This window comes from Felis catus, chromosome D2 (assembly GCF_018350175.1).
Source record: "Felis catus isolate Fca126 chromosome D2, F.catus_Fca126_mat1.0, whole genome shotgun sequence".
Lineage (NCBI taxonomy): Eukaryota > Metazoa > Chordata > Mammalia > Carnivora > Felidae > Felis > Felis catus.
In genome coordinates, this window is record NC_058378.1 from 50,299,247 (window position 1) to 50,323,521 (window position 24,275).

The 24,275-nt window shown below is 41.7% G+C and overlaps 1 protein-coding gene across 9 annotated transcripts in view; it reads right to left on the reverse strand.

The window, feature by feature from the left end:
* Positions 1-6,992: 6,992 nt before the first annotated feature.
* Positions 6,993-24,275, reverse strand: part of PANK1 (pantothenate kinase 1) — a 101,751-nt gene continuing 84,468 nt past the window's right edge. For all 9 annotated transcript variants that reach the window (XM_023240708.2, XM_023240709.2, XM_019813530.3 and 6 more), the window contains 5 exons: positions 22,643-22,896; positions 17,530-17,706; positions 16,896-17,019; positions 12,748-12,873; positions 6,993-8,470 (listed from right to left, as the gene is read on the reverse strand). In XM_023240708.2, the coding sequence (XP_023096476.1) occupies positions 8,411-8,470; positions 12,748-12,873; positions 16,896-17,019; positions 17,530-17,706; positions 22,643-22,896 (741 nt within the window). In that variant the 3' untranslated portion in view covers positions 6,993-8,410. The remainder of the gene's footprint in view (positions 8,471-12,747; positions 12,874-16,895; positions 17,020-17,529; positions 17,707-22,642; positions 22,897-24,275) is intronic.

Sequence of the window (24,275 nt, forward strand, 5' to 3'; positions counted from 1 at the left end):
TTTATTTTGAGAGTGAGAGAGAGAGAGAGAGAGCAAGTGGGAAAGGGGCCTAGAGAGGGCAAGACAGAATCCCAAGCAGGCTCTGCACTGCAGAGCCCGATGTGGGACTCGAACTCATGAAAGGTGAGATCATGACCTGATCCAAAGTCGGACCCTCAACTGACTGAGCCACCCAGGTGCCTCAATAGTTTAAATATTTTTAGCCCATTCTCTTATCACTTGTGTGGTCTATGAAGAGAAGTCCACTGTAAGTGGTAAGTGGTTAAGTCCTAGCATTGTTCCCTCCATATGTAAGACCCCCCTTCTCCAACTCCTTGCTTCTTTCAGAGTTTTCTTTTTGTCTTTGATTTTCTGCAGTTTGAATAGGATATGCCTAGGTGTAGATTTTTTGGTATTTTTCTTGTCTAGATCCTCGAGCTTCTTGGATCTGTGGTTTGGTATTTGTCATTAATTTTGGAAAATTCTCAGCCATTATTTCTTCAAACATTTCTTCAGCTCCATTCTCTCTCCTCTTCTGGTGTTCTAAGTATGCGTAGGTTATATTGTTTGAAATTATGCCACAGCTCTTGGGTATTCTGTTCTCTCTTTGGATTTCGTTTAGAAGATTTTATTGACATATCTTCAAGCTCACTGATTCTTTCCTTAGCCGTGTTTGGTCTACTGATGAGCCTATCAAAAGCATTCTTCACTTCTTGTTGCAGCGTTTGAATTTCTAGCGTTTCCTTTTGATTCCTCATTAGATTTTCCATCTCTCTGTTTACATTGCCAATCAGTTCTTGTTCTACCTTTTCCATTAAAACCCTTCACATATTTATGTTAAATTCCCTGATTGGTAATTCCAAAATCTATGTCATATTGGAGTCTGATGCTTGCTTGATCTCTCCAGACTGTTTTTTCTTGTCTCTTTGCATGTCATATAATCTTTTGCTGAAAGCTACAAAGGGTGTATTAGGTAATAGAAACTGAGGTACAATGGCTTTTAGTGTGAGATTTATGTGAATCTGGCTGGGAGTCGGGCTGTGTTTAACATTGCTGTAGCTGTAGGTGCAGAGGCTTCAAACTCCTTGTGTCTTTTTTTTTTAAGTTTATTTATTTATTTTGAGAGGGAGAGGGAGCACATGAGTGGGGGAGGGGCAGAGAGAGAGAGAGAGGGAGAGAGAGAGAACCCCAAGCAGTCTCTGCACTCTCAGCGTGGAGCCAGATGTGGGGCTCGAACCCATAAACCGAGTGATCATGACCTGAGCTGAAATCAAGAATTGGACACTTAACTGAGCCACCCAGATGCCCCTGTGTCCTTGTTTGTAACTCCTCTGTTGTCTTTGAGTTTCCCTAATAAGTTCTTAAGTAGAATCTGCACCTTACAGCTCTCTTTGAGCTGTAATCCACTGTTATTATACTGAAGCCATGTTGATGTGGTGGTAGGAGGTAAGGAGGAGAAACATTCATAATCTTAAGAGGAAATGTCCGTCTTGCAGTGGGCCTGTGTCCCTGGGCTGTGGGCTCGTGTTTCCCAGCATTCCCCTTTTCCCACCTCCTCCTTGTACTCCCTCTTCCTTCCCCAGCCTTAGTTGAGATAGGGATACAAAAGGAAGCTAAAGTTAGGGAATTTCTCCCCCCCCCCCCCCCCCCCGCCCAGGTGAGATAAATCTCTGACAAAATCCTGACCCCTGGAGGGGCACCTGGGTGGCCTGGAGCCTCTTTCGGATTCTGTGTCTCCAGCTCTCTCTGTCCCTCCCCCACTCACACTCTGTCTCTCTCTCTCTCTCTCAAAACTAAATAAACATTAAAAAATTAAAAAATATATTGACCATTGGAAACCAGCCCTTTTTCGTGGAGAATACTCTAGACCAATTTCAAAATGGTTACTTTTACTGTCCCTCTGCCAGAGACCCAAGAGAATTTTTCTCACCTCTTCACCATGAGAGCCTGATGGAGTTCCTGGAGGCACATGGAAGTGTGGAGACCCCCGCCTAAGACTGCAGGCCCCCGGGAATTTCTCTCTCTTCTGCTAGATTACACTCATCCTCCACCAGTTTGTCAAAATTGTCATGTAAGTGTACCCACCAGTTAATGGGAGGTAGGCAAATCGATTTCAGCTGTGATTTTCTGTCTCTTTAGATTTCAGGCTGGCAGTTTGCCCTATGACCTCAGTTCTCTGATGAGCCCAAGAAAAGGTATTGATTTTCAGTTTTTAGCTTTTTTCTTATAAGGATGGGAGTGATGAATTCCAAGCTCTTTACAGGTTGGGGCTGAAGCCAGAAGTTGATAAGTTTCCAAACGCTTCCAGAAAAAGAGGGGGGAAGAAGTCACATGTGAAGATCAGGAGTCAGAATGACATCAGGCTTTCTCACAGTGACACTGGAAGCTTGACAATAACAGGGCTACGCCTTCAGAATTCTGGGGGAAAAAAAAATCTAACCTAATATTTTATACTTTGTCAAACTATCAATTGAGTATGAGCATAGAATAAAAATATTTTTAGAAATGTTTAAACATACAACTACCCAAAAAATTTTCCACTTGTCACCCTACGCTTATCTGGGAAGCTGCTTTGCTCAGAATAGTGAGATAAAACAAGAAAGAACAACAGCCAATGTTGAAAAAAAGAGTTCCTGATAAAAATATACCCAGGCATTGGTTGGAATGCTGAACATACCCCTCCCCATAATCCTCCAGTCAGGATCGTTCCGGTAGCTCTGCACATTAGCTACAACTTTGGTGGTCGGACATATCCAAGTGCCCTTTCCCAGCCCTTGGCTTTGCCTGTACACACTGAGGAAGTACCATGTGTCATTAATAAAGTATAAAGAGAAAGAGGGACAAAAAACAAGAAAGAAAAGAAAACGTGGGTACTGCTATTTTTTTCAGTCCTCTGGAGCTTACTTAACTTTAATTTAGATTAGATGCATGTCAAACTTGTTAAAATTATAAAAGTTACTTAAGTTTAATTTTTTAAGTTAATTTATGTATTTATTTTTTTTGAGAGAGAGGGATAGAGAGCGAGTGAGGGAGGTGCAGAGAGAGAGGGAGAGGGAGACAGAGAATCCCAAGCAAGATCCACACTGTCAGTGGATGCGGATGTCAAGACTGATGCGGAGCTTGAACTCATAAACCTTGAGATCATGACCTGAGCTGAAACCAAGAGTCAGACACCTAACCGACTGAGCCACCCAGGCACCCCAAGAATGCTTAGGAAGATGAATTCTCACTGCGAACTCGTTGAGAATGGGTGACAACATTAAGTGAAATAACCTCAATTCATTCTAGTTTGGAATGTTTGGTGTTTACCTGATAGAGTGAGCACAAAAAAGAGGCAAAGACTTTTAATTATCTTTTATTATTATCTTTTATTTTTGTATTGCAAGTGATGAATACTCATAAGCTAACCTTTGAAAGTGTACCATAAAAGGCACTACATAAATGGTTACACTATGGCATCGCCAATATAACACTTTTGAAAAATGAAACAAATAAGTGAGGTCATTGCGGGAGTAAGTGCTTGTGGATTGGTTAAAAAATAATCCAGTCTCAATATCATAAGTAGATGCAAAAAAGTGCCGTGTGTCAGACTTGGCGCGCTCTGGAAACCACTAAATGACCTTGATAATGACAAAGGCATTGACAATAAAGATTCAGGTGAACAGCTCAAATAATACTGTTTCATGAAATGAGGGAGGAGTGAAAACGGTGCATTATTAAATGCATATTATCTCATGTAACATAATGATTTTGAACTCGAATGGGAACCAAATTGATTATTCTGAGTAAAATAAAAGGAAAATGAATTAACTTCCAAACTGTGTCCCAAACACATCTCCCATTTTTGTTGTGGAGGTGGTAATGAATGACAGCAAGATAAACCTAATGGTCGTTCCTCAAGAGCTGAGGCCATCATTTCATATTTGTATCTTATGCCCATCTTACAAAGGAAGTCCCTTGCCTCCCTCTCCGCCATATCACCCTGTTTCTTGTCTTCACAGCCTGATCACTACATGCTATTTTCCTGTTTATTTGTCGGTTCATGTGCTGAAAGTCCACCTCCCTCGTGAGAATGTAGGCCCGATGAAAGGAGGGGCCCTGCTGTCTTACTCCCACTGAATGCATCCTGGAACTTACCCAACGCCTCCCAGATCATAGGCATTATTAAATTAATTATGTCAAAACTAATTCAAACTAATTAAATTTGTCAAAACTAAATAGGTGGAGTGAATAACGAGCACCTGGTAGACCCAGTAGAATATGGGCATTAGTTCAATTTTCCTCACAAATTTGGGGTCGTCTTCTGATCATTGGGAGCAAAAGAGCCTTCTCTCCAAACAGTTCTCACAAGTTATGGAGTTAATGGTGATCACTGGTGTTGAAATCTTCCCAATCACTAAATGGAACCATAGCAGGGTTGTAGCTATTAGCAGCCTTTGCCCTGTGGGAAATTTCTCAAGAGCTTATATAACCCTCTTAGTTACAGAGAAACGTGGTCCACTAAGCAGCTATTGCATGAGGTCCGACACAACAGAGGAACTGAAGCAAACATGAGAATAAAATGGTGCTCTATATTCAAAAGCATAATAACGGGTTTACTCCTTTACCTCAGTCGCACATTTTGCTCTGTTACCACTTTGAAGTCAGATTAATTCTAGTTTCACTTGACTTGAAACCCTTTGATGGCTCGGCCCTGACTACAGAAAACACCAGAATCTTTAGCATGCGATACAACTCTTTCCATAATCTGGCTGATTGCCTCCCTCCTGGTATCTGGTTTCTCTGGCACTACCCAGGCTCTAGCTGAAGCAAACAGCTTCTAGTTCCCTGAAAAACCCAACTGTTTCTTCTCTCAATGTTTCTCTCACCCTGCTCTCTCCGCTTGGGAAGCCCTGCTCTCCCCCCTCCCCGCCCTGGCCCACTCAAGTGGTCTGTACTCACTGGTTGGGACTCTGTGAAAACTTCTTGAGCCCCCTCCTCTAGGAGAAGTGACCAGTTCCTCCTTCAGATGCAGCCCTCTCCCCTCCCGTACAGACCTCATATTGGGCCTGGCCCACACCTACTCCTGAAATTGCATTTCCTGTCGCTCTTCCCATGGTTTACACACACTGGAATCCTTGCAGCTCCTCAAAACCTCCATTCTCATTTGCCAGGAGTAAACAGTGTTCTCCCAGGGATTCACACGGTGTGTTCCCGACTTCATCTGACTCCACTCAAACATCACCTTGGAGGAGAGGTTGTCTTTGACCACTCTACCAACGATGTTTTTCCCCTTCTGCTTTCTAAATGGAACTACCCCCTCTCTCGCCCTTTACCTCACCTCATTTTCTCCTTGTAGTACTGATCTACCATTATTTATTTAGTGATTATCTATCTGTCTGTCTTCCTTCTGGAATGTAAGCTCTGGGAGGGTAGGTTTTTGTTTTGTTCTCTGTTGTAAATATTGTGAATGACACCCGTGACACTTTTTGACACAAATTGGTCTGAGACTTATCTCCCTTGCAGAACAGCAGGAGTTATAGCCAATTCCTGTTGGTTTCCTCAGCTCCTTCCTGGCGCAAAGTAGCTTCTTATTCCCTGTATGACTGGATGAGGTCAAGCATAAATTACCCGAAATAACAGTTCCCACGAAGGGGACTCTGGATCTGTGTATGCTACCTAAGCTGAAGAATACACCTATATTTCCACAATTCCTTTATCTAAAACTCCTGGCACCAGATGTTTTTCAAAATTCAGAATTGTTCGCTACTTAACATCCCTAGTAGGGCCTGGGGTGGTACCCTGTAATCGAACATATCAGTAGCTTTGCAACACAACGTGAGGAGTCCTACAGAATGTGATGAATAATCCTGAAGTCAGCTTTGTCTGTCAAGTGAGTTATCAAGATACATTTTAAGAGTTTGGAATTTTGGAATTGCGGACACAGGGCTATGGACATGTACTAGCATAGGAAGATCTGTATCTCTGTGCTACAATGGGCTCCCCACATTCTAGAAGATTAGATACCACTGATATCACATGTTCGTTTAAGACATCTGTTTTTCTCTTCCCCGTACAGCTAACATGTCCTATGTGCCAGCCTTTGTGCTAAGCTCTTTAGATATGGAGGTAAAAACTGTATGCCCCATTTTATGAACAAGGAAACCAGGGTTTAGAGAGAGGGTTTAGTGGCTTACCCACACAGCTAACCAATGGCCAAGCTAGATCCACACTGAAGCTGTCTCACAATCAAAAGCCGTGCTCCGGAACACCTGACCGTCCTGAATTCATACAGTTGAAGATAAAAATTCCTTAGTCTTGTCAAGTTTCTTTTCAATGTTGAGCCAAAGGAAAGTGTCTATGATTCAAGTGAATATAAAAATCCTTGAGCTACGAGTTTCTCATTATAAAAAAAGGCTGGCTGGCTATATGTAGCCTACATTTATCGATATTTGTATAATGGAATAATTGATTTCCTCAGCTAAACTAATGTTTTACACATTTGCAGTGAAAGATCAAGTGATTCCAGATAATTAAAAAATTATATAATTATACTAACTTGCCCTGATTTCTTCTGCAGAACCATAATCCAAGGTCTGCTATTCCCTGACAGAGGAGTGTAGGATTGATTGAGGAGAATAATAATAAAAAAAAAGGCACTAATGTAGCTAGTATGTACATTTTTACATTTATCTTTTTCAAGAACATCTTAGTTGCTTGAATTTTTTAAAGCCAGGTGGAAGTTGATAAGATGTATTTGTGATGACCAAATGTTGAAATTTGGGGGGGAGGGGGAACTACCAAAGATAGTAATGATATTCTGGCAATGAATCAGTTGTATAAGAACAATAAAGCTATTTAAAAAAAATCCCTGCTTAGAGCTACAAGCTTCAACTGAAGACACCCTTATGTGAAAGCCTCAAATTATGAGATGAAGAGTAGCTAAAATACAACACACACTCATTTTATGGCACAAAAGCAGATAATATGAACATGAAGATTAAGAAATGAAAATAACATATACACTAAACACATCACAACAGAAACAGGCTTTATTTCAACCAGACAAGTGAATACTTCAGTTAACATCGAGTTCTCCAAGACGTGAAGATATGGCAATTAAAGACGGTGCTCAGAAGGCAGAGAAGGAAAGATTCACCACGGAGTAATCATAGTGCCTGCAAAGATCCCTTTCAACAATATGCTCAGTTCAAAGGATTAATCAGTTCTAAGTCATTAGACCTCATGCGTTTCAATATTTGTACAAGACTCTCATTTGAAAGTTACCCATTGGTGCCAATGACATCTTTCAAAAAAGAAAAAAAATATGTATAGATAGATCAGTACCATGATTTTTTTAATATTAGAAACTGAGATTGAAATGCAGTCTTCAGTTTGAAATACTTCAAATCAAAAAATTATTATTTAAGATGGCTTGTTACAAAGCTCCTATGTACATACGTGTACAAAACAAATAGGTGTGATTACCTGACACGTCAACCCATGACTTCTCCCCCATCTCCCAATGTGAACGGTTAATCTACTGGGAGACTTCACCCAGGAAGTTCCAATGTCCTGCATAAGGATTTGCTGCCACTCATATGGTGGGTATGAATGAGGACAGTTCATCAGAGAACACAATTTAATATAACCTAACGTAAAGTAAATCCAACAAAACACTGTATATTCATTGTATATCATTTTCAACTTTTGCCTGACTCATAAAATTCATGAACGCTTTCGATCTCGTGCTTCACTCTTAGTGAGCTGATCAGCCCCTTCATTGGTACAAACAATTACAGTAAAGAAAGGTATTGGAGAGGAGAGGGAGTCATCTGACGACAGAAACAGGGAGAAGGACTCTCTTTCTCCATAAGACATTCAAACAGAAAAAAACAAGACAAAAAAAAAAAAGGTAAAGAAACAAACAAACAAAATAGTGTTCACAGTAAAGCATGCCAGATTTGTAGTTTCATTTGAAACCAACAGCAAATCATGAAACGTCATGATGAATATAAGTAAAGGTAAGATCTCCTAGAGTAATTACTAAATGAAGTTAAAATTACCACACTGATCAGTAAACCCCAGAAGAAAAATAAACAGCACTTACACTTCGGGTCCTTCTTAAACCTCATACAACTTTTCAAGGTTAATGGATAAAATTCATAGGTTTGGCCTCTCTGCACAAATGTGTGTGTGTGTGTGTGTGTGTGTGTGTGTGTGTGTTTTAAAAATACAGTATACAGAAAAAACTCTTGTATTCCCCATTTTGAATCATAAGCTCAAAACCCAAGAGTAAAAGATCAGCTAGAAGGATTTTAAATTATTTACAAATCCAGCAGGTTCATCTGCCATAATGGCTTGGCTTCCGTCCCATAGCGACATCTACCTTCTCCAGCGACAGGTCTCAGGTCTCTGTTCTCACAGAAGGCTCTTCTATCCACTGTCATCACTACTGGTCATCAGTCATCTTGAACAGTTCCAGCAGTGCCCCAACAGCTCCGAAATAACCCTACAAAAGCAATGGGGAAACTTGTGCACGGTTATCTCTAAACAGCCAGATACCTCCTGCTTTTCATAATTCTGGGAATGCTGCCCCCTAATGTTGTAGATAAGAAAAACTTCAAACCTGAACCCTGCCATGCACAGTAGAACAATGATAATAATATTTAGAAGATATACCTGTTTTTCTTTCTTTTTTTTAATGTTTATTTATTTTTGAGAGAGAGAGAGACAGAGTGCGAGTGGGGGAGGGACAGAGAAAGAGAGGGAGACACTGAATCCGAAGCAGGCTCCAGGTTCCGAGCCGTCAGCACAGAGCCCGATGCGGGGCTTGAACTCACAAGACTTGGGATCATTACCTGAGCCGAAGTCAGACGCTTAACTGACTGAGCCACCCAGACGCCCTGTATACCTGGTTTTCTATATTCAATAAATTAGCTGATGTCAATAAAGTGCTTAGGAAAATGTCTGGCACTTCGTGTGTACTACATGAGTGCTGGAATTGTTAGTGTTACAATTATAAGTGTTAGCGTTTTAATTCTTGCCATGGCAAAATTCATTATTATTACCCGATGAGAAATGGAAGGTAATAAAGTAAATTTCCCTTTCAGCGTCATACGCTTGTGCCAGGGCTCAACCCCAAGCCTGTCTGACTTCAAGGTTGTGTCTCACAGGAGAGAACGCTAAGCTTCCCTCATAGATCTCGGAATGGCATCTAAATCAGCCCGAGATTCACTTTGCTCACCCGGAAAATAAAAGCCCATATTTTTGTGAAAATGAGAGGAAATGAAAAATAAAAGTTTTGAGAGAACTTGGTTCCCAAAAGGTAGAAGGCTCCACTCGTGTTGCTGAGTCAACGGTCACCCGTGGAAATGGGAGGCAACGTGCCAGGGGCTAGGGCTAACCCTAACCCTACATGGTAGGATCCCTGCTTCTGCTACCACCAGCTAACATTTCTTGAGGGTTCATAATGTGCTAAAAATTGTTCTTAAAAAAATTTTTTTTAGTGTTTATTTTTGAGGGAGACAGAGCACGAATGGGGGAGGGGCAGAGAGAGAGGGAGACACAGAATCCAAGCAGGCTCCAGGCTCTGAGCTGTCAGCACAGAACCCGACGCAGGGCTTGAACTCACAGACGGCGAGATCATGACCTGAGTCGAAGTCAGACACTTAACTGAACCACCCAGGCGTCCCCAAAATTGTTCTTCTAAAAAAAGTTTTAAAAAATGTTTATTTATTTTTGAGAGAGACGGAGAGAGAGAGTACGAGTGGGGGAGGGACAGAGAGAGAGGGAAACAAAGAATCCCAAGCAGGCTCCACACTGTCAGCGCAAATTGCAACATGGGGCTGGAACCAACCAATAGTGAGATCATGACCTGAGCTAAAATTGGATGTTCAACTGACTAAGCCACCCAGGCACTCCTACGCTAAAAATTGTTCTAAGCACTTTACACGAATTTACTCATTCAATCTTCACAATAACTTTATGAGATAAATATTATTATCATCCCACTTTATGAAGACTCACACAAAGATGGAGACGTACAGTTATTGTCTAAGTTCTCCTAGTCAGTTAAGATGCTGTGCTCTTAACTGCTCAGCTGACTACTCAATCCTACTAGTGGAATGAATGAGAAGGAGTGAATGAGGACCCCTGAGGCAGGGCAGGAAAATCACCTCACCAGCACCTCCCAAAAGTTCTCTCTCCCCAGTGTCCTCTGCCTAAGCCAGAGTGAATTTAAGAACGCAGAGAATTTTCTGAGAGATATTTACAAGGGACTATAAAAACGCCCCACTTTCATTGGCCATAAAGACTAAGTTACGATATGTGCATAACAAAGCAAAGCCGTAGTCCACAGAGGCCTAGGATTGTACAAACTAATACAGGTGACTACATTTTCACCTACAGAAATGACTTTCCCCAAAATGTTGGATCTCACTCCCTATTTTACCACCAACTAACACCCATGTGCCTTGTAGATGGCTTTTAATTCCTGATGGCTTGCAGGGTTTGTTTTCTGCCTTAGTTGAAGAGAATCTGGACTTAGGGTTGCCAGATAAAATACAGATAAATGCCAGATAAAATAACTGTGTCCTGTGTTTTTAATCACTAAATATGGCAACTCTAGCTGAACTAGAACAGTGGTTTTCTTTTTTCATTTTAATTGCCTTTTTAAAGCTGAGGTGCTTTCTTCTTTTTCAAACAAAACCTTAGGTGGAAACGATAGACAAACAGATCAAAAGGGAGCTGCTCTGGTTGGAGGGGGAGGGGGGTAAAAGTTCTCGGACTCTATTCCCCCAAAGTTCTATCACTCCATGCTATAGGTCGGCCGAAAAAACAAAAAACAAAAAAACCGGCTTTCTTTAGTATTAAGTTCTATCACTAAGCCTTAAGTCTTTCCTAGTTAAATTCTTACTGTTTCAGCTGCTTTAAGAAAACAAAATATGGGCTTAGAAAACTGTAAGTAACTTATAAATGCATCAGCGACTTTTCAAATAAATAATTCAGTTTGGAGATGAGAAAAATGCCACAGTACTTATTCATTACAAGTTTGCAATATTGGTTCTCTCAAAGTTTTTTCTGCTACAATATACCCCAGGGATTAGGTACCTCCTGTGATAAATAAACTGTCGCTCTCTATAATACTGATTTTATTTTATTTTTAAGTTTATTTATTTAGAGACAGAACGAGCACAAACAGGGGAGGGGCAGAGAGAAGGAGAGACAGAATCCCAAGCAGGCTCCATGCCATCTGCCATCAGTGCAGAGCCTGATGCGGGTCTCACACTCGTAAACTGTGAGATCACGACCTGAGCAGAGATCAAGATCAAGAGTTGGACACTTAACCGACTGCGCCACCCAGGCGCCCCTTAAAGTACTGATTTTAAAGGTGGTGGTGGAGGCAGTGGGCAAAAGAGAGGGAGGCCCCTCGCTTACTGTTAGAAACCTCTGATGTATAGAATTATAGAAACTCCATATAAGGGACTCTCTGAATTAACTGATCTCTGCTTCCTGTGCAAACAGGTTGCTAACGCCTAGGGACACCAGCCTCTCTGGGCCACCAGGCTGCTCTGAGCAGCCCTGGCACTTCCGTTCCTGCCAGCAGAGTTGTCTGCTTAACAAGAGTCAGCTGTGTTTATCCTCAGATTTGTTTAGGACACTTTTATTGTTAATGTCGTAATCTAATTTAATTATGTATCATCTAAACCAATAAAAAGAGTACAAAATAAATGGACACTTCTATGAAAATCCAGTTAAATTCTCAAAAAAAATTTTTTTAATGTTTATTTTTGAGAGAGAGACAGAGAGAGAGAGAGAGACAGAGTGTGCGCAGGGGAGGGGCAGAGAGAGAGAGGGAGACACAGAAGGTGAGGCAGGCTCTGGGCTCCCAGCTGTCAGCACAGAGTCCAACGTGGGGCTTGAACCCATGAACCATGAGATCGTGACCTGAGCTGAAGTTGGATGCTTAACCAACTGAGCCACCCAGGAACCCCCAGTTAAATTCTTGAAAAAGACTGAAAAAAGCAGTCACAAACCTCTCTACGTAGGTGGATACCAACTATGAAAGGTTGAGGAGAAAATCTAGGATTATGCAAACAAATTGCTTCATAAGTATCTTTAATTTCTTAATCCATTTTAAAGACACAGATCAGACATCAAAGAAGCTATATAATACTTGTGGATTATGAAAAAAAGGATAATAGCAGGGCGCCTGGGTGGCTCAGTCGGTTAAGTCTCCGACTTCAGCCCAGATCATGATCTCATGGTTCATGGGTTCGAGCCTCCAATTGGGCTCTGCGCTGCCAGTGCAGAGCCTGCTTGGGATTCTCTCTCTCTCTCTTTCTTTCTCAAAATAAATAAATAAACTTAAAAAAACCCAGAAAGCAAAACAGCAGAGTTCCAATCAGCAGAAATCCATGCTCCAGTTCCAATCCATGCTCAAAATAAACCTTGGTCCTACACTGAAAAATTTGTGAGTGAATGAACATTTATACATTTTATATTAAAATGGTTAAAGTAGAGAGATATTTTTTAATGATTTTTAAAATTATTTTTAAAATATTACCTGATTTTTAAAATTATTACTAACCAACTACAAGTCCTGATTGTTGGAGAAGAAAGCTTCCATTTTATATATAGTTCTTCTTTATCCTTTGTCTAAGTGCAAAGTTTAAATGGCAAGTCTTTCTATTTGACCGATTTTAAAACGGAGGGACTCACTCGAAAGTTAGACAACACCCAATACACTCCACGCAGGATGACTAAGTCCATGTAGACTTGACCTACCTCGTGTTCCAAAAACAGAGCTTTTAGCTGTCCTTTGGACCAAAAATCCATTGCATATGCTAGCAGTTTCATGGAGATCATATTGATTCTGAGAAAATTCCCAACAAACACAACTCTGTCAATATTCTGGAAAAAAAATTAAAGGAAAACAATGAAATGATAGTATAAAAGTAGCATGTAGCAAAGACCCAGTGTTCCATACTCCATGTGCTCCCAGGACCTTCAACAGTGAATTTTTTTAAGTGAAATTATTTCAGCATTTCCGAGAGGAAGTTGAACAAACGTCATAGCGCATTCCACAAGAATGAGAGGGTGAGATTCTGGTTGGGCGAGGCAGAGACCTCTATTGGGCTTGTTTGCAGGTATTATGTTAGATTGACTTAGGTCTGATATGAAATTCAGCTACCAACACACACACATAAAATTGTAATTGGAGTCTAATTCAGCTAAATTTGCTTATGCATTCCTCCAATCCCTCAAACTTCCAGCTATAAATTATTATTATAATCAACTCATAAATAAAATGGCAATGGTATTATTATTCATCCAACAGGTTTGCCCCATTTGCTCTGTACCAAACACCAGGAATACAAAAAGAAACAACTCCCAGTCTCTACCTTTAGGATGTCTGGTGGACTATCCTGTTTGGTCAGCATGTGGGTTAAAATATGAAAAAGAAAAATATGCTTGTAGCTTTGGTGACATGGATGTGGATTTGCATTCTGCACACACACTTAACACTGAGCTCAGCCTGACTACCATGCAGAAGCTGGTCACTACCACTCATTCACAGAGCCAGTTGCTATGGTCACTTATGTCAAATGGAAGAGAGTCTTGGAAGCTGACATTATTTTCTGTTCAGTCTATCAGGAATAATCAGGATCTAGGAACATGGCCTCTTAACCGTCTCCAGTTTTGACAGTGTAAGTTGATGAGCCCATTAATTACGGTGAAAATTTTCCATGGGTGGACGGGTGGGAGGTGGTTTTAATAAGCTTCCACAAATAACAATGGTAGCTACAAACTGCTCAGACTGAGATGCGACAAGAAACACTCAAAGTAAGAAACTCAGATTAAAGAAGAATTTAATGAAATTTAGGAGTTCTGCCTTTTCACCTAAAACAAGGAAGTCCAACCAAAGCCCCAGTCCTGCATTACTCTGGTAATGAGCCAGAAGGAACAGAATGACAATAAAAGCTGATGGACAGTCCTCATTTCAAATAAATTCCAAGTGAGTCAAAGATATGACTATGAAAAAAAAAAAAAAAAAAGAAAGACTAGAGAAAATCTCAGGAAATTAGTTAAAAAAAATAATGTTGACGGGGCACCTGGGTGGCTCAGTTGGTTAAGTATCTGACTCTTGATTTCTACTCAGGTCATGATCTCACGGTTGGTGAGACTGAGCCTCCAGTTGGGCCTGCGCTGACAGCACAGAGTCTGCTTGGGACTCTCCCTCTCCCTCTGCCCCTCCCCCACTCAAGTGCATGCTGGCTCTCTTGCTCTCTCTCCCTCCCTCCCTCAAAATAAGTAAGTAAACATTTATAAAAATAAAAAATAACATTGCAGTAGGAAAGATATAACACTCACATGTATTCTCATGTAAAAAAGCAAGAGGCAATATTCCCGAAATTGCATATTGAAGTGTATGAGGTAGGCTGATATAACGTCTGGTATTTGCTTTTAAATATTTTAGCAAAACAGAGAGGAGGAACAAAAGGAGGAGAGAGGAGCAGAGGGAGGAGGAAGAAGAAAACAGATAAGGTGTGTGTGGCCAAGTCTTGATAACTGTTGAGTCTGGTTAATAGATACAAGGAGGTTCTTTATACCATTCTACTCCTTTACGTAGGCTTACCAATTTTCATAATAAAAAGTTGATAAACAATCAAAGCAAGACATACAATAATATGTAAAGGGTGAACTGTATGAGGTGAGATTATATCTCAATAAAAGTGTTGTTAAAAAAAAAAGAATGTTGTAGAGTTTGCTGCCTTTGGAAGGAAATGTTTCTCCTTTATTGCATACAAGATAGAATAAAACCCCAAAAGTGGAGAACAATGGCTACCTCTAGTGAGGCTAACATTTCCAGATGGAAATGGAAATTTCCAGGTGAAAATACTTACTTCCTCATATACCCTTTTGGTGTCTTTAGAACTCTGTGTCATGTGTTTTTTTTTTTTTTTAATGTTTATTTTTGAGAGAGAGAGAGCATGCGTGCGCACGGGTACATGAGCAAGGGAGGGGCAGAAAGAGAGGGGACAGAGGATCCAAAGCGGCCTCCATGCTGACAGCAGAAAGCCTGATGGGGGGCTTGAACTCACGAACTATGGGATCATGACCTGAGCCCAAGTCCGACGCTGGGTCCAAGGCACCCAGGCGCCCCATGTGTTTGTATTTTCTATCCAATAATATGAATAAAAAGTTTGATGTTGATGGAGAAGCATTTTACAGGATTCCAATAATCACAGCAAAAATATTTTAGAATCTGTAAACGTGGTGCCCCTCTATGAAGTAGCCGAGTTCAAGGGCTCTCCACTCTGTGACTCCAGCACACTAAGCAATGACTGAAGAGCTCACACTATGGCTCTGACAGGAAACCCTGCTGCCACTTTGTGGTGTGCCCACAGGGAGCCTGCACTGGCAGGTCACCGGCTAATAAAGCCCTTGCCCAAGGTCACCGGGTGGGTGATTCCTCTCATCGGCCATACTTAAAAAAAAAAAAAAACCCACCATTTTTGCTACACTCCAACAATAAATGGTAGGAAATTGAGATCAAGAGTGAAAAATAAAACCAGTCGACCTCCCCCTAAAGTGATTATGATTTCTGTAAAAAGACCTGCTGGCTCACTCAAAGTGCACGGAAAGCAGAGGAAAGGGCATCTATGACCCTGTGGGGCAGGGACATTGCCATCCAGCTGACCTTTGTGAGTATGTGAGGACAGCCCACTACACACATATTGGTCAGGCTTTGTTTGGCTACCTGGAAAAAACTCCCTTTAAAGGTTAAGGTCAAAAAATAAATCCTCTGTTAAAATGAGTCCCATGACTGCAGTGGACTTTGAAAGGCACATGGCTGGAATACATTCTTTCTTTCCACTTCAGCCTTGCATTTAAACTCCTGGCCTTTCATTTAAACTCCATCTCAGACAGGGACTTAAAAAAGTTGTGACCCTGAGCCACAGACCAGTGGCATATTCTATTCAAAGTTGTAACCCCAGGGCTCAAAGGCCGGGCTGGCACCAACCACCCGTCATAAAGATCGCCTCTTACCGTGTTTAGAACCCCACTGTTCAACTAGGAGGGGACAGGGGCTGGTTTCTGCAGTACCTGTAATGTTCTATTTCTTGATCTGAGTGGTGGTTATACAGGTGTGTGAAAATTCAAGCTGTACACTTAGGATTTGACTGTCTTCTGTATGTATTTCTATTAAAATTATATTTTTAAGAACTCTATCACGGATGCGACTGTGATTCTTTAATATAACTTCTATTACCTGTTGGGTGTTACATGTTCCTGACCCCTTTCTTGTCTTCCTAACACAACTCAGTGGGAGCCATGCTACTTTACAGGTCTTGTCTTTCAGAAAAGAGTTCTGTTTTCCTGCAGGAATTCTGCAGTGTTTCAAACCATGTTACCAAAACTTTGTCTGTCACCAGCCCCACCCCTTTTTGTGCCTGGGGCTCTGGCTGGCCTCGGCTGTAGCAAGCTCTCTATGCTTTGATAGCCCTGTACAATGCTGCTTGAACTCCATGCCACAAGGCAACACTGTAAAGAAGCTGAAAGCAGAGAGAATATCAACTATTGCAAGTGGAACACTTTACCTGCAGTTATTTGCAAGGATGCACAGTCTTTCCCTCACACTTCAGTAGGTACGTGGTAATAATGATGGTCAGAGAGGCTATGGTACGTGTGGTAAATTTTACCTGGTTTCCATGATTAGATGGCTTACCATTTATTATCCAGTGCCTCTTAAAAATAAGACACATGCTCCTTTCCATTTCCCAAAACACACCCCTCATGTTCTACAAGATGTGATTAGGACAAAGGGCAGGCTTCCCAAGGATCTACAATTTTGTCAGGGTCAACAGTTTTGCACTGCTAAAGATGATGTGTATGAATGACACAAGTCTTTCTCTGGGTTAAGGCCTTACCTCATTCAACGCACACATCCGAGCAATGGAGCCAATGTTGTTGGTGATGGTGACCAGTGTGGCTCGGGCGAGGTCTTCCTTGCTGATGGAATCTCGCTTTTCCTTACTCATCATGTTGCCAAAGCTATGTTGGAAATATTAGCGAGAGTGTTCAAAATCATCCTCAGGCAGGTCCCACGCTTTCACCAAAGTACTGTGGAAAGCCTTATGAATAACTGTTCAAGTTCAAATGACCTGATTTGGCTACCATGGTTTACAAGCAGACAGGATTACGATATGAATGGTTGGCTGCCCTTTTTTTTTTTTTTTTTAAATAGGGGCAAAGTAGCATGACTATTAATGGGAAAAAAAATTTTTTTTAATGCTCTCTAGATATATTGACAAGAATGGAACAGGGGAAACTGTTGCAGTTTTCCAGAACCTTCTTTCAAAGCTGCCCTATTTTAAGCACAAGCATCAAAGGCTAAACATCTCAGTGCTTTCTAAAGGGTGGGAGATCAAGTCTGAGCTCCAATAACCATAGATACTTGCACCAGGCTGGTGGGTTGACATTTTTAAAAATAACTAAGTGAATGGCCAGGGTGGAGAGGTTGCCTTGTTTAAACACTATGGCTCCTAGCTACTTCGTCTCTACCTTGATGCTACAGCGGATCCTTGAAGGCCAAATCGTTCATAGTCTCCTCCGTAAATGTCCTTCACCAGCTTATCAACATTGGTGCTGTCGCCTTTAGCTGCCATTTCCAGAGCTTCTTCAAAGGTCTCACAACCAGTCAGCAAGCAACATAGGCCTAGGAATGTTCCACCTCCAAGACTGAAGGAACAATAAGGTTTATTTTTAAATTTTACTTTAAGATATGCCCATCCGAGTCCCCAACTACAACAAGGTCACTAATACGGGTTAATAAAAACAGAAGAAAAACAAAGGGGCACTTGAATTTTGTGGAGGGTGCAAAATAGCTTTAGGGTAGATTGGATTAAAAAAAAAAAAAAGGGCAGAGGCTAAAAAGAAACACCAAGGAAAACTTGCCCCTGAATTGAAGAATAAAACCAGAGAAAGACTTTCACTGATTTCCGTTGTGAGACCTTCAGCTAGCCACTAACCTAAGAATCTCACTGAGTCTTCTCACCTATAAAATGGGGCGAATCAGGATCTCTCTTATGTAAGTGGTCTGAAAGCAGCAAATAACCAGAGAAATGACTGCTATGAAAAAAAAGTGTAGCTTCATACAAATACTTGGAAAAAGAAACCTTGTGTACACGAAGTTCACAAGTGCAGAGCCAGACTGACCTAGGGTTGTGAGGAACAGCCTGCCCAGAAGCTGTTATCTTTTACCTTGACCTCTAGCAGACATAATCTCATTGAACCTTCTTAGAAATTTCTGAACGGAAACCACTGATGGCTCACATACTGGATTTTTTTCTGGTAGACTCTGGAAAAGGTTATTAATATTTTACTTACTACCCAGTAGTCAAAAATTGTAACAAAGGTCATAAAACAGTTTCAACGCTCAGCTATGTTTTAAAAGCTTTCAGTCGTTTTGGGGAAAAGTCTTCTAAAATAGTCTCTTTAGACAAAATTAGAAACTAATTATGGTAGTTGAGAATGAATTTAGTTGCATCTTAATGTCAAAGTTACGTGACAGAGAGAAGCAGGCTTGGAGTGGAGCTATCACCAGTGACCTCCGGGCAGGGAAAGAGGCACTGACCCTGGCCTGGGTTTCACTCTACCACGTAGACGAGCAAATGCAGAAGAGTCAATTGCTTAGGTCAGTTTTGTCCTCGAGCTCCACGAGCTGCTAGCCCTGGGAAGCCCATGTGTGTTTGGGTACTGGCTTTTTAATTCTAAGAGAAAATTCAAGTGGAGGTGAAGGTTATTTTAAATTTAAATTTGAAGCAAGAAACTCTAGGGGAAACTCTATTTTCTGTCAATAACTGTCGACAAGAAGGTGCCAGATTATAGACAGGCACACAGTTCTTTAAGTTGTATCTAAAACGAAACTGTATGTGATATTTCTTAAATAGTGATTCTTACAAAAATACATACTTGATTGAAACTATAGCTCCTTGTGGAAAATTATGTAGCTAGGCACCACCAGAGGCAGCTACCCACACTGAAGGTGCAGTAGCAGGAGGAAATAAAGATCTCATGGACATCCCTGCCTTGGCAAGTCCGTCACAGTAGACATTTGGATTTCCTCTAAGAAAACTTATTTACATTTAACACAGTGTGGCACACACCTTGTCGGTTTCAGTCTGCCCTCCAAAGCTAGTATATTTTAGTGGGGACAATTTTTGGTTTGCGTGCCATCTGGATTTGTCTCTGTATGTTTTTAAGTCATTTCTCATGCTTCTAGCTGCTTTCATCCATGCTAATAACCTTTCTTTGAACATCAGGTATTCCTGTCAATCAAGGCAGTCAACAACCTACTCTCAATCTAGGCAACCGGAGACATTGGCGGACTTAGAAAGAAGGCAATTCGTCATCTGATGTGTTGGTATGAGTGGACACGGACGAGTGCTTTGTGTGGCTGGAAGATGACCCGTGGCTCCAGACAAAGCATCGGGGCTGCGTGGGGAAAGCGAGCATGCATGTGCGTCGCTGGCACGCTGCAGATGGGAGGAAAGGACGCACAGTCGCAGAAGAGCACTTTATTAATATCCTCAACCTGCTAACCAGGATTTAATCAAAGTGATTCTCTCGCTCATGATCAGGTACATCAGTTTGTTTCCATAGACACGGTAAGACCCTCAGCAAACTGGAGACAAAAACATACTGCCAGGGAGCAGCTGTCGAATAGCATCATCATCATTTTTTTTTTTTTTTCCAAAAACCAACAACCTTGTAGTGAGGGATTTTAGGGAAAAGGAGAAGAAACCTTCAATTACTGAGGGCTTGTGCCCTTAAAATAGATTCCAGAACAATGAGATGAGCTGCGCTATTCCTTTCACCTAAGTTCCAAAATCCTTTACATTCCCCTTTTAATAATCTGCACATTCCAACAATGTCAGCTGTAAAGTCCTCTTTTTTCTTTAGCTTCTACAATAAAATTGGAGTAGTGTCAATAGAACAAAAAAGGTCACTACCTCATCTAGGATGCGATAAAATTACACATAACATGAAACGAACCATTTAAAATCGTATGCTTAAGGGGCACCTGGGTGGCTCAGTCAGTTTAGCGTCCGACTTTGGCTCAGGTCATGATCTCGCAGTTTGTGAGTTTGAGCCCCGTGTCCGGCTCTGTGTTGATCGCTCAGAGCCTGGAGCCTGCTTCGGATTCTGTGTTTCCCTCTCTCTCTGCCCCTCCCCTCTCTCTGTCTCTCTGTCTCTCTCTCAAAAATAAATAAACATTAAAAAAATAATAAAGTACTATATGCTAACTAATATGGATGTAAATTTAAAAAAATAAAAAATAAAATTAAAAAAATAATAAAGTCATATGCTTAAAAGAAACTGATCTCCTGTAATGATGTGGCTTCCTAAAAATAAAAATGTTTGAGAAAATAGAGTATAACATAATCACAAAAAACCTGGGGTTATAGCCACCAGTTCAAAATAGCAGTAGTAAACTTAAAGCTGAAGCCATTTGCTTAGATCAGTGACTCCCAAAGTGTGTTTTACAAACTGACGTTCGTTGCCGACCATAATAGTTTATTTATATCGGTGCTTTTGTAACTTGGAAGCCTTTGGCAGAACAACTCTGGTTGGCCAAGGAGGAGCTGCAGCCCACAGAACTGATGTTTCCTTTCCTTCCCCTACCTGTGGCAGCCCTCGAAAGGGCTCTCTATGAACCTTCAGTCGGCTATAGCATGTTTCCAAAACTACTGGTCGAAAAGCATTTGCAGAGTAACTTGGATATCCAGACAGGGTCTGTTGATGGTTGCAACACACCGGTCATTCATGGGCATTTACCAATAATGGGAATTCATGAGCATGATTACACATGTAATAGAAGCCAAACACCACAATTAGCTCATTAGCAGCTGTTCAAGAAGATGATCTAGATTCCTGGAACTTCCAAGTTTGAGAAAATAGAATTGTGATTGTGATGCATGAATTTGCTAAGTGTTAATCAACGAAATTATAAATATCTCTAACTGAGGAAAAGTGTTTATTTAGCTTGTTACCTTGGGACTAGCTCCTACCAATCAAGGACTCCTTCTGGGAAGAAGTCTGTAGTTTCTTCAAAACTGTACTTGTATTAGGAGATCACTCTCTAAGGTAAAACCAGCTTGGCCAAAATATTCATTTGTCTTTGACACTCCTGACAGTCCTAATACAGTCGTGGGACAGCTGTGATTCTTCTGTGAGCAAGGAAGCTTAGTTCTGTATGCTCACGGAGAAAATGTGTGCCGAGTAGCGATTAACATTCGATATTCTGAACACAAGCAGGATTCAGTCGGAGTGTGTGTGTGTGTGTGTGTGTGTGTGTGTGTGTGCGCGCGCGCGCGCACGCACATGCCAGGGTTCCTCAACAGCAGTACTATTGACTTTTGGGGTTCAGTACCTTTTTGTTGTTGGGGGCTTCCCTGTGCTTTGTAGGATATTTAGTGGTGTCCCTGGCCTCTAGCCACTAGATGCCAGTCACACCCCACATCCGATTATGACAACCAAAAAAAAAAAAGAAAAATGTCTCCAGACATTGCCCAAGTCTCCTGGAGGATTAAATCTTCCCTTCCCCAGTGGTGAATCACACTGACTAATGCGGACCCATCACAGGGCAGAGAAATACGCCCGAAAAACAGTGCTCTTCTCCTAATGGGGAAGTAATAGTGGAGGATGTCAGCACTAGAAATGCCCATAGAAACGACATAAGAAACAACCCCCTTTGTGGCACAAACAAGGGCACTGAGGCCCAGAGAAGTTCCACGATATCTTCATCTATTAACAACGACGGGTTTGATACCATGTCCAAAACCATGCATGCCACCTGGCACTGGTTCCTTAAGTTATTCCTCCAAAAACGGGTTCTGTGCTCCAATTGGTGGGAGAAACACTTCACACTGAATCCTTCACTTAGAAGTAAGAGAAACTTCCTAGATTTTGTTTACACTAGCATTTCTCAGAGATTTCTGACACTGGATTCTTTTGCCCCTGTTGAATCACTACGAACAGGAAGCTGGGCACAACTGCACTTGGGCGTGTGCGCGCGCTAAAAGCAAGGCACCCCGCCCAAGTGCAGCTGCGGCACTGTCTTCCCGTCAGTTGCACTTGCAGAGTCCCTGTGCCCTGTGCCAACCATTCTGGCTTTCAGCTGGAACATTTAACTCAGGGTAAAAAAAAAAACAAAACATTTTTTGTAAACCCAGTTTGCTTTACTGGTTGCAGTGGTGATTTATTTCAAGCCACGCATCCTGTGCCAGGCACCAAGGAAATTCCAAGAGAAGGTTTCTTCCGGAGCCCTCTCTGACCATCCCAAGCATCCTTTCTTCTGAATTCTACTCTCTTATTGTCTCTGCCATTCATTTGGCACTTAACATGGACTGCCTTCTGTTTGGTGTGTGCTAATCCTTCCCTCAACCTGACCAGTTTCCAGCAGGGTAAGGACTGTGTTTTATTCACCTTTATATAAAGCATCCTTCTACTATTTTAACATATCATGCAATAAATCCTTTCTGGTTGGCTGAGGAGCGTAAGATCCTTCTTTTAAAAATGTACTCAGTACAGAGAATCTTTTTACAAACTGGTCTTCAAGAGAGACGCCTGGATTTAAGTACAGAAAGGTTCTTCTAGTAGAAACCATGTTTACCTGGTCCCTGTAACTCTTTTATAGTTGTCCTTGGAGTACACTGCTAGGATGCTGACACCCGAGCCCATGTTCACCAGCAACATAGGGTATGGGTTATCAAGGCAGTACGGCTTTTTTTGACACAATTCAGGATTTGTGGGATTTTCAAAATAGTAACATTCTGGCTTGCCATTGAAGCCAATGGAGTCGACGTAAAGCAGGCCCTGAATCAGACAGTCCAGTTCATCCAGTTTATGGAGCTGCAGGTCAGCAATCTGAAAGAGAACAAAACCTCATGAGAGAGGCTATGACCACTTCCGGGGAAGCCCCGTAGGCTTTTAGCTGGACTTAAAAATGTGTTATTAACAGTAAAAGCATGACAATATTTTTGAAACACTGCGTTGTGAAATCTGGTTGTAATTAGTCATTCTGCCAGAGAAGCACCTTGGCCGGACATCGTGTCTGCCCAGAGTGGGAAATGAGGGACAGGAAATTGCCTGCTTGCCGGGAAAGCATCCAATAGCATGTGTCATGGGTTGAACTGGTGGGCCCCGAAAGGTATGTTCATGTCCTAATTTTTAGAGCCTGTGACTGTTACCCGATTTTGAAAAAGGGTCTTTGCAGATGTCATTCAGTTAAGGATCCTGAGATGAAGAGAACATCCTGTATTATCTGAGTGGACTCTAAGTCCACTGCCGAGTTTCCTTATGAGACACACAGGAAAGAGCTGATGGCCAGAGGAGAAGGCCAGGTGAAGACAGAGGCAGAGATTGGAGGACTGCACTACAGGCCAACAAACGCCAACAGCCACCAGAAGCTGGAAGAGGCAAGGAACAGAATCTGCCCGAGAGCCTCTAAGGGAAGTGTGGTCCTGCCATCACCTTGATTTGGGTCATGTGGCCTCCAGAACTATGACTGAATCCATTTCTGTTGTCTTAAGCCACTGCGTTTGGGATAATTTGTTACAGCAGCCACAGGAAATGAACAGAGCGCATCGCTAAGACCGGGGCTCCCCTGCAGGGCAGAGAGTGAGAATGTTCTGAGAGCAGAGAGAATCCCACACTTCTTTGACACGATGAGGTCCTTAGGGAGGCACAGCGAGCCTAGGAGCTGGAGACAAACACCTTTGAGCCTTCGAAATCCAGCTCTCCTTTTCCCAGGCCTGGGCTTTGGAGTTTAGATAGACTTGGCTTTGAATTCTAGCTCTAACACTTAACTGAGGGATGTGGGGCAAGCTATTTAACTTGTCAAGCCTCAGGCTGCTTCTCTGGAAAATGGGGATGATATCCACTGTACAATGTTGTTGTAGAGATTTCATGATAATAATATATGTACAAAAGGCTCAGAAGATGTTGGCTATTTTATTAATAGTGGAGGTGGTCCTAAAGTGCCTTTTCATGCTCCTCTGAGACAAAAACTCCCATTCTCCCAGGTACAGGGGGAAAAAAGAAAATGGGAATGAGTTGGCTGTGGGGCAGGCTTAGGGGAGAATGGCTCCTTTGCATCCTCAAAAGTTTAATTCATGGTCCCCAAGAGTCGTATTATTGCTGGTCCATATGTCTCGGTTGAGGATAATTTCGCATGGACAAAAAAAGAAAGAAAGAAAGAAAGAAGGAAGGAAAGAAGGAAAGAAAGAAAGAAAGAAAGAAAGAAA